Source organism: Carcharodon carcharias, chromosome 7 (assembly GCF_017639515.1).
Source record: "Carcharodon carcharias isolate sCarCar2 chromosome 7, sCarCar2.pri, whole genome shotgun sequence".
In the NCBI taxonomy this organism is placed as follows: domain Eukaryota; kingdom Metazoa; phylum Chordata; class Chondrichthyes; order Lamniformes; family Lamnidae; genus Carcharodon; species Carcharodon carcharias.
The window spans coordinates 161,721,355-161,732,111 of NC_054473.1; the positions used below are offsets into that span (position 1 = coordinate 161,721,355).

Genomic DNA, 10,757 nt, shown 5'->3' on the forward strand with positions numbered 1-10,757 from the left:
GCATTTACATCTTTCTTTAAATAAGGAGATCAGTACTGTACACAGAACTCCAGATGTGGTCTCACCAGTGCCCTGTACAACTGAAGCATTACCTCTCTACTTTTGTAATCAAAGCCCCTCACAATAAATGATAACAGTTTACTAGCTTTCCTAATTACTTGCTGTACCTACAAACAAGCCTTTTGTGATTCATGCACTAGGATACCCAGATCCCTCTGAATCTGAGCTCTGAAATCTCTCACCATTTAGACAATAAGCTTCTTTTATTTTTCCTGCCAAAATGGACAATTTCACATTTGCCCACATTATACTCCATTTGCCAGATCTTTGCCCACTCACTTAACCTATCTATGTCACTTTGTAGCCTCCTTACATCCTCTTCACAATTTACTTTCCTATCTATCTTTGTGTCATCAGCAAATTTGGCAACCACTCCTTCAGTCCCTTCATTCAAGTCATTTATATAAATTGTAAAAAGTTGAGGCTCCAGCACTGATCCCTGTGGCACACCACTCATCACATCCTGCCAATTAGAAAAAGACCTATTTATGCCAATTCTCTGCTTTCTGTTAGCGAGTCAATCTTCTATCCATGACAATATGCTACCCCATACCATGAGATTTTATTTTCCGCAATTGCACTTGTAGCACTTTATCAAATGCCTTATTGAAATCTAAGTACAGTACATACACCACTCCCCTTTATCCACAGCACACGACTCCTTCAAATAACTCCAATAAATTGATTAAACATGATTTCCCTTTCACAAAACCACGTTGGCTCTGCCCAATTGCCTTGAATTTTTCTAAGTGCCTAGCTATAACATCTTTAATAGTAGCTTCTAACTATTTTCCCTATAACAGATGTTAGGCTAATTGGCCTGTAGTTTCCTGCTTTCTGTCTCCCTCCCTTTTTGAATAAAGGAGTTATATTTGCTATTTTCCAATCAAACGGAACCTTCCCTGATTCAAGGGAATTAAAATTAAAACCGGTACATCAACTATAGAAGAAATAGAAACATACGGACTCAAAATGTTAGCATCTGTGGAGAGAAAGACAGGATTGTCAGGCCTGCTGAGCTTTTCCAGCATTTTTGCCTTTGTTTCAGGTTTCCAGCATCCACAGTATTTCGCCTTTACATCAACTATCTCACTAACCACTTCCTTCAAGACCTTCGGGTGAAGTCCATCTGGATTTGTCAGCCCGCTGTCCCAACAATTTGCTCAATACCATTTCCCTGGTGATTGTAATTTTCCCAAGTTCCTCCCTCCCTTCCATTTCCTGATTTACAGTTATTTCTGGGATATTACTTGTGTCCTCTATAATGAAGGCTGAAGCAAAATAGCTGTCTAATTCATCTGCCATCTCCCTACTTTCCATTATCAATTCCCCAGACGTACTTTCCACAGGACCAATGCTCACTTTGTTAATTCTTTTCTTATTTAAATATCTATAGAAACTCTTGCTATCCGTCTTTATATTACTAGCTAGTTTTCTCTCATACTCTAATTTTTCCCTACTTATTCAGCCTTTTGTCATTCTCTGCTGTCCTTTATATTCTTTCCAATCTTCTGACCTGCCATCTTTGAGTAATTATATGCCTTTTCTTTAAGTTTGATACTGTCTTTAACTTTTTTAGTTAACCACGGATGGCGGGCGCTCCCCTTGGAATTTTCTCTCTCATTGGAACGTGTCTGTTCTATGTATTCTGAAATATCCCTTTGAATGTCTGCCACTGAACCTCTATTGATCTATCCCTTAACCTCATTTACCAGTTCCCTTTAGCAAGCTCTGCTTTCATGCCCTCATAATTGCCTTTATTCAAGTTTAAAATGCTAGTCTTGGATGCACTCGTTGCTCCCTCAAAACGAATGCAAAATTCAATCATATTATGACCGCTGCTACTCAAGAGTACTTTCACTATGAGGTTATCAATTAATCCTATCTCATTGTTCAATACCAGGTCTAGTGTAGCTTGCTTTTATGCCTCATCCTCCGAATTTGGTAACATTTGTACGTTTGTCCACTTAACATTGAGTTTCTGAATCCAGGTCATTGATTGTAATGATCTCAACACCAAGACCCAAGGCACCCACTCAGTATTTCCCCCCATTCCAATATAACTCTTCAAACAAGGAGTTTTCCAACCTTAAGCCAATTGTTTATTCATTCCTAGAGTTTACCCCAAATCATGCATTCATGAATTGTTGTTTTTAATTTTCATTTGACATTTTTCTACATATGTCTACCTGATGAGGACATAAGCACTACAGTGCACAATGCCTCAGGGTACCTGTTGCTGTAACCTATGATAGAATCTCAACCTTGCAAGCCTTCAACATTCCCCAACCATGAATGATCTGGCTCCATCACTGAGCACACCTCACCCTAATGTAATGAATTGTATAATGCTATTTGACTCACAATGCATTTACAAGGAAGGAATGTGAAACATATACTATAACAAGTGCTCCATATGACATTAGATTCAAAGAGCATGCATACTTACTGCTTACTGAAGTATGTATACTTCTTAGCTAGAAATAAAGTAAATATCAATATTGTCTATTAAAAAGTGGACAAATTATAAAAGAATATAACGAATGGATAGCATGACAAGTGGACAGCTATCCATGTACAGCACATTACAAAACAATCCTGGAAATTAGATACTATAGTTTCATCACTATGAGCAAAATGACAACTAGCAAAATCTCATACTGTAGCTATTTTTAAAGCCTAGATCAATACACTTGCTTAATCTAGTTCCCTAGCAACCAACCCTTTCCCCTTTATTCCAAGTGACTGGTAAATTTTCTCTCTCAAATGTTGCGACCAATGCCACTTCCAGTATCAGTCCATTTAGAGGAACCATGACACCATGCTAAAGGGTAAAAATTACAAAGTCATAAACTGAATTTCTCTAGAATAAAGAAATGCGATGTACAAAGCAGTATAGCAATTACATAAATTCCAATCATTCATGTCTCTAAACGATAGGGATTGTACTGGCTGCAACCAACAATTAATGATTTTATGTATCAATACGAAATATTTTAAAAATGGAATAACCATCAGAATACTAGACTCTCAAACAGAAGCTACAATTAAATCTCAGTGAGAATGCTGTGAATTTCCCATGCAATCAGATTTTCAACAGACCATGAAGAAGCCTCTAAAACCGACAGTTAACTGCAGTATAGACCATTACTGACAGTTGGTCTATAATGGGCTGTGAGGAAACAAGTTGCAATTAAACTATTGTTTGAATTGCTCACTGTCATTTGTGACATCATTCATGTGACAATATTATGGGATGTCTAAACATCACAGTATAAGGATGGCATTATACACAGTTTTCTTAGCATTACAGCATTTTGGCAACCCATGCACGCTATCTTTGCTGCAAGACAGCACCAAACTCAGTGTTGTTTTTAATCAATAAATTCTGCTCATCCAACTTTCATCCCATATCATCCAATTTCAAAGACAAAATAAATGGTATAATTTCTCTGGGAAATGGTGAACAAGTTTAAAAAAAAGTATCATAATATGTACTGGCTTCATGTTAACATAGAGATTTTTCTTTCAAAAATTATAGCATAAATACATCCCAATAAATTAACTGGATTGTCGCTGAATACATTTTCAATGATTATGCTGCAATTACTCTTCAATGTAGGAATTGGTCAAGCATTAAATTTTGAATATGCATTGGCCAATGTCCACAATAATTCCCATGAGTAGTGATAAATTATCCAAACCAGAATAAGCACACACTCCCAATTAACTCCACAGAACAAAGAGGAATTTCTTTATTGTAAACTGAAAAGGGCTCCACTCACTGTAAACCATCATCTGAACTCTCATGACATTATTACCTTTCAATAACTCCTGGGTAGTCACTGTTTGCTACTTAATGGTTCAATCAAATATTTTCCCTGTATTTACGGACAATGGATGCAAAGCCTATAAAATACAGAATTACACAGTATGAGGCTTGAATTGATGTTACACAATTCATATGACCAGCCACTTCTCATTTAACAGATGATGATAATAATGCAGATTCTATTTTTACATTTTAATTATATCCACATTACAACTGACTTAAAATCTAACTTGAGGTTGAAGAAAAATCCAGGTCTCAGATCAGCATCACCCTCCACGGAACAATGCTCCATCGCAGTTTAAGTGTTTGAGACTTTCAGAAAGCCAAGTTTTCAAAATATTTTAGCCTCTTCTTTGCATGGAACATTTATATTAAAAAATACATTCATGAGGCAAAAACCTAGGTGGCACATGGAATAAGTTGATAGGAACGCTTTCTACAACACCCTTCCCAGCTTGCAGATGGACCAAAACTGATTTAAAATAATATTGTTACACATTTGCAGATTTAAGAAATTATTTTCAACTCAACTAATTCCAAATCATTTTGCACATTATTGACACAGATTGGCTTACCATATTGCTGAAATCTATGACTGGAATTTAATCAATTTTGACTAAGAACAGGACAAATCAGTTTTTCTCACCATTTGCAAGTAATCATCTTACTGACAAGATCTATGAAAAGTTGCACAATATCTGTGACCACTTGCAATAAGAAAGCTACTTGCCAATGACGCTATAGTCAGGACACATGTTTAAAAGAACAAAGGTAAGTGAAAGAGGTAATAATCACCACCCTAATTTAAGTAATGTTTCTCATTTTTCCATCAAGAATTATCGAGGTAGAGACTCCCCATTTAAAAAAAAAATCTAAACTCAATTGATAGCTGTACTAGTAAAGGCACAGGACAATAGAGGCATACAAACCAGAAGGTCACAGGTCTGATTTAGGGTCTGTGTTAACGGGAACGGGATTACACTGTGGGGTCAATTGGCTTTCACCTTCCTTGGTTTGGGAAGGATTCAGCTAGGTTTTCCACCCATAGTTGCTTTTCAGCACCCATTGAAAAGTGACTTCAAATGAGGACAAGATCATGCTCCATCTGTTTAAGATATCATGGAATCATGTCCCAAAAAGACCAGTGTCTTCAAAAGTAATGAAAAAAATGAAGACAACAATCAAAAAAGGCTTTTTCTCTATTCTTATTCTCCCACATGACTCCTGTTGAGGACAAACAGCCTGTTCAAAACTCATCAACAATACCATTCTGTAGCCAGATGCCAGGAGACGTGTGGCAGTGATTCAAAATAGGCTTCCTCTGGATTTCTTCCCCCCCCGCCCCCCCCCCCCGCCCCCACAACCCACTGTAAGGAAGCACCTGGCTTCACATGGCACTTTGCCATTTCAATTCTGATCAGATTTTCAGAACGCACACGGTCCTGGGGAAAAAATTCTCAAGTACAGTACAAATCAGCATTAAATGTATAACTGAACCCTACAAGTGCAGAGTTGTCATTCTCATCATTATCCACTAAATTGTGAGAAAATATTAATGTACAGGGTCCTCTATGATCGTAATGCTGGTAAACACAATTCCTGTGTTTGAGTTGGTGATATTCTGAAAAGCTTGCAAAAGTGCAAATAAACACAAAATCGCAAGAATTATCCACAACCTTAATCAAGCGGACTTATGATAGATAGGTCCTCGTCTGTCGTTCTCTCCACTAATGTTGCTGGCCTGCTGTGAGTTTACAGCATTTTCTGCTTTTGTATTACAATAGCAGTTAAACCATCGAGTTAAAAAGCATACATATTTTACCCCAAGCTACTGTCTAGCCTACATGAATCGACAGTAGGAGGTAACATTACCCAAGTCTGTGTTCGAGTTAAAAGTTTGACCCAACAGAATCACTATTTCCAAATAGAAATACGAGAGTTTTGTAGCTCTGGGTTATTTCCTCAATAAACGCAACCCTCGTCAACCCAACGTTATTTGTAAATAACAAGACCGCCTACGTTGATGGCTGTGCGAGAACAACCTTCCAATTTACCCTGGGTCAAAGACACGTCCCTGACAGGTGGACGGGAACGTCAATCAAACATTATCCCCCATCAAGTTAGGTTGCCCGCAGAAAGGGACACTTAACCCAAATCAGAATTAATTATTTGCCTTCCTCTTTAATTTTGTTAAAATCCTACACCACACAATCAATGCGAGGCTGTCAATTATCTTTCAGTTACGGCCTACAATAAAGGTGGGAAAACCTCGAAAATTATCACGGAAAACGTGGTGCGTTATTTTACAACTGAACACACACACAAAAGAAAGTAAATTAAGAAAAGAGGCGATCGAACGCTCCCTTACCTTTGGAATACAAACTCTTGGGCGAATTAAGATCCAGATCCGCGCTGAGGAGCGAGATGAAATCAGAGGGCATCACCTGGAAGGGGGAGGAAGAGTCAGGACCCCTCCAGCGGAATTGATTCTTCTTAAATTATCCTTCGCTATTATTTTTAATTCCGGTTTAAGTGAAGAAGACCTCGCCCTCGTTCAGATTGTCCTGCTGCCGCCCCCCTCCTCCTCCTCCTCTTCTTCTTCTATTAAGGGGCGGGAATGGGGAAATATATATGGAAATACAGAAAAAAATTAAAAGACAGAGGTGCGAATGAAGGGCGTGTTTCTAGCTAAAATGGGTATATTTGGCCTCCAATGAAGTGAGAGTGTGGAATTCTGCTCTGTATAATCTCTCCATACAAACTGCTGGCAGATCACAAGCTCCGCTCGCTTTAATCGTTGAATTCAACGAACGTTGTTTCGCAACCTCCACCCTCGCGCCAGGCCCCGCCCACTTCCTAAACGTCATCACACACGTATGTCCCTCCATTGGCGCACGCGCACCGATCTCAGGGGGTGGGACTCGAGTGGGTAAGGTAATTGCGCAGCGCCAGAAGGAGAAGTAGGTTAGCAGTTGGAATGGTGATCCTTCTCATTTCTTATTCTGAATAGTTTAATTCTAGTCGTGTGTTTTGTGCTTCTTTCAATTATTAAAAAAACTAAGTGCTGGAAATACTCAGCAGGCTATTGACAGCATCTGTGGAGAGAAACAGTCTACGTTTCAGGTCTGTGACCTTTCATCAGAACTGGGAAAAGTTAAAGAGGTAATAGGTTTTGAGTAAGGGGTGGCTGGGACAATAACAAAGAGAAGGTCCATGATAGGGTGTTGTATGTCTGTAAACTGACCTTGCAGAGGCTGAATGCCATCTCCAACAACTCTTAACTCCCCCTGGACCATGATCCCACCAACAAGCATCAAGCCATTGATTCCAGAACAATCGCTGAACTCATGTCTTAGTGATCTTCCCTGGACAGATGCCTACCTCATAGTTCTCTAACCCCATACAGCTCAATTCGATCTCCTTCGCAAGATTCATAAACAAAACTACATAGGTCAACCTATCAGTTCAGCCTGTTCCTGCCTCACTGAACTGATCTCTTCCTACCATGACTCTTACTTTTTTCTCCCTTGTCCAGTCTCTCCCTGACTACATCGTGACACTTCTGATTCCCCCCATCACTTTAAAAGTTTCCAATTTCCTGGCCCTAACCAATCCTTTAGCATGGACATTTAATTTGTCTACACCTCCATCCCCCACCAGTGCTTCCTTGAAGAGTTTCCATTGACCACTGCCTTCCTCCGCCTGACTGAACATGTTCTCTCACTAAAGAACTTCTCCTTGAACTTGTCTTACTTCCTCCAAATAAAAGGTGTTGCTATGGTTAACAGCATGAGTCCTAGTTAAGTCTGCCTTTTTGTAGGATATGTCAAATATTTCTTGTTCCAGTCTTACTTGGGGTCCCTTCCCTCAACTCTTTTTCCGGTACTTTGGTGACTGTGTTGGTACCATGTCCTGCTCTCACCATGAATTGCAAAACTTGATTAACTTTGTTTCCAATTTCCAACCTTCTCAGTTTCACATGGTCTGTCTCTGAATCTTCCCTTCCCTTGACTTCTCTGTCTCCATTACTGGCAATAGGCTATCAACTAAAATGCCAACTGACTCCCACAGCTATCTTGACTACACTTCCTTGCACCCTACACCCTGTAAGGATTTCATTCCACTGTTGCAGTTACTCTACGTTGCACCTGTTCTGATGATACAACATTCCGTAAGATGTCTTTTTTCCTCAATCAAGGATTCCCCCCAACATTACTGCCCCACTGTGTTTGACAGGTCCCTTGACCATGTCTGCCACATATCCTGCTCTCACCCCTTTCCCTCTTTCCCAGAACCACCCCACCAGACTCTGTGTTCAACAGATTATATTCTGCCATTTTCACCACCTCCAGTGTGATGCCACCACCAAACACATCTTCCCCTCCCCTCCTCTTTCGGCATTCCGAAGGGACCATTCCCTCTGTGGTATATTGGCCCACTCCTCAGTGACCCCCAACATCCTGTCCCCTTCTCATAGTACCTTTCCATGCAAACACAAAGATGTAAACCCGCCCTTTTACCTCCTTTCTCCTTGCTATCCAAGTCTCCAGACATTCCGTACAGGTGAAGCAGTGATTAACTGGTACTTTTTTCAATCTAGTGTACTGTCGTCATGTCTCAAAATGTGGTCTCCTCTACGTTGGGGAGATCAAACACCAATTGCACCTCTGTTCAGTCCGCAAGCATGACACAGAGCTTCCAGTGGCCTCACACTGATATTTCTATCCTCCCCATTCTCCCACCCTCCCATGCAATACCCTGACTCTTGCATACGATCCACTCCCTGTCCCATGCCATCCCCTTCTTCCCAGGCATTCCTCCCCTACATCCTAACCCCTCCTCCCATGCCATCCCCCCTGCCCCTTCCAGGCCATGCCCTCCTCATGCCATTCCCCTCCCTCCCCCATTGCCATACCCATCCCATTCCCAATCCTTACACCTGTTGTCATCAAGAGCTATTGATATGAGACTGGAACCCAGTGACCTAGGCTGGAGAGCAGTGAGAGCCAGAGCCCAATGACTGAAGGCAGGGAGCAGCGAGAACAGGAGCCTGGAAACAAAGGCTGAGGAGCAGTGATGCCCAGAACCTGGGAACCATGGCCAGGGAGCAGCAGGAGCCAGAGCCTAAGAATCAAGGCTGTGAGCAGCAGGAGCCAGAGCCCCAGGAATCGAGGCTGCGAGCAACGGGGGCTGGAGCCCAGGAACTGGAACAGTGAACCACAAAATCTCCAACAATAGCTTTCCCTGCCATCCCTGCATCATTAACTCCAGATTTCCCCAAGGCTTTATCTTGACACCTTCCGCCCTTCCTCATCTAGATGTTGCCCATTGGCAACATAATACATAGATGAAAGGTCAACTTCCACATGCATGCTGATAACACCCAGCCTAATTTTTCCAACACCTCTCTCCGCTGTCTTTGTATTATTGGTCTGCTCATCAGACATTAGTTTCCTCTAGTTCAATAATGGAACAACCAAAGTCATCATTCTCAGCCCCACCACAAACTGTACTCTTTTGATCAATTCATACACCTCCCTGGTCATTGTCTCAGGCTGAAACAAACTACAACTTCAAGCACTTATTCAACTGCAAACTGAACTTCCTAACGTTCTCTCCATCTCAAAGACTGCCTGCTTCCACCTCCATAACATAGTCCGTCTCCACCCCTACATCAGCCCATCTACTGCTAAGCCCTCATCTAGGCCTTTTCCATACCCCAATTCAACTATTCCAATGCTTTCGACTCTCTTAGCCTCCCATCCTTCACCCTCTGTAAAATTTAGGTCATCCAAAGTTCTGCTGCTGGTATCCTATTTTGCACTGTCACACTCACCCGTCACTCCTGTCCTGGCTGCTCCACATTGGCTACCATCAGCAGTGCCTCAAATTTAACGTACTCATACTTGTGCTGAAGTGCCATTATAGCCTAGCCCCACCTACTCTCTGTTTCCATCTCCAACTCTAAAGACCATCCTAAAACTCTCCAGGTGGGAAAATGAGTTGTGTCAGTGGCACAACAGAGGGCTACAGATTATCATGTGTGCAATGCACTGCTAGTTGCCACCTGCACAATGTTGATCAGTGTTAGAATGGCATATTCAGATACATCTGCATGCACCTTAACATCTTGAATGAATGCCATCATAATATCAGATAGCCAAATGGGCAGATAGAATGGTTACAATACTTGCTGCATAAAAAGCTTTTCCTCATGTTGCCTTTGGTTCTTTTGCCATTCAGCTCCTCTGGTTCTTGACCCTTTTGCCAATGGGAACAGTTTCTCCTAATTTACTTTGTCCAGACTGTTCATGATTTTGAACAAATCAGAGCAAAATATCAAATCTACTCTCAATTTTTTCTCTAAGGAGAACAGCCCCAACTTCACCATTCTATCCAAGTAACCGAAGTACTGCGACCCTGGATCCATTCTCGTAAATCTTATCCGCACCCTCTCTCGTACTTTCACATCTTTCCCAAAATATGGTGTCCAGAATTGGGCACAATACTTCAGCTGGGGCCTAACCAGTATTTTATAAAGGTAATCTATAACTTAAAAGCAAAATACTACGGATGCTGGAAATCCAGAACAGAAACAAAAATACCTGGAAAAACTCAGCAGATCTGACAGCAGAGAGGAATACAGTTAATGTTTCAAGTCCGAATGACTCTTCATCAGAACTAAGGAAAAGTAGAAAAGAGGTGAAATATAAGTTGGTTTAAGGGGAGAGTTCATGATCTAAAGTTGTTGAACTCAATATTCAGTCTGGAATATTCCCCCCTCCTCACCGTCCAAGGGCTCAAACACTCCGTTCAAGTGAAGCAGCATTTCACTTGCACTTCCCTCCATTTAGTCTACTGCATT

The 10,757-nt window shown here is 41.1% G+C and overlaps 1 protein-coding gene across 2 annotated transcripts in view; it reads right to left on the reverse strand.

Moving 5' to 3' along the window:
* nfat5b (nuclear factor of activated T cells 5b) overlaps positions 1-6,677 on the reverse strand; it is a 200,039-nt gene extending 193,362 nt beyond the window's left edge. The window contains exon 1 of one of the 2 annotated variants that reach the window (XM_041190961.1): positions 6,261-6,677. In XM_041190961.1, coding sequence (XP_041046895.1) covers positions 6,261-6,333 — 73 coding nt within the window. In that variant the 5' untranslated portion in view covers positions 6,334-6,677. Of the gene's footprint in view, positions 1-5,764; positions 5,876-6,260 lie in introns of those variants that run through there. The other variant, XM_041190962.1, reaches the window with a different exon arrangement.
* Positions 6,678-10,757: the final 4,080 nt, after the last annotated feature.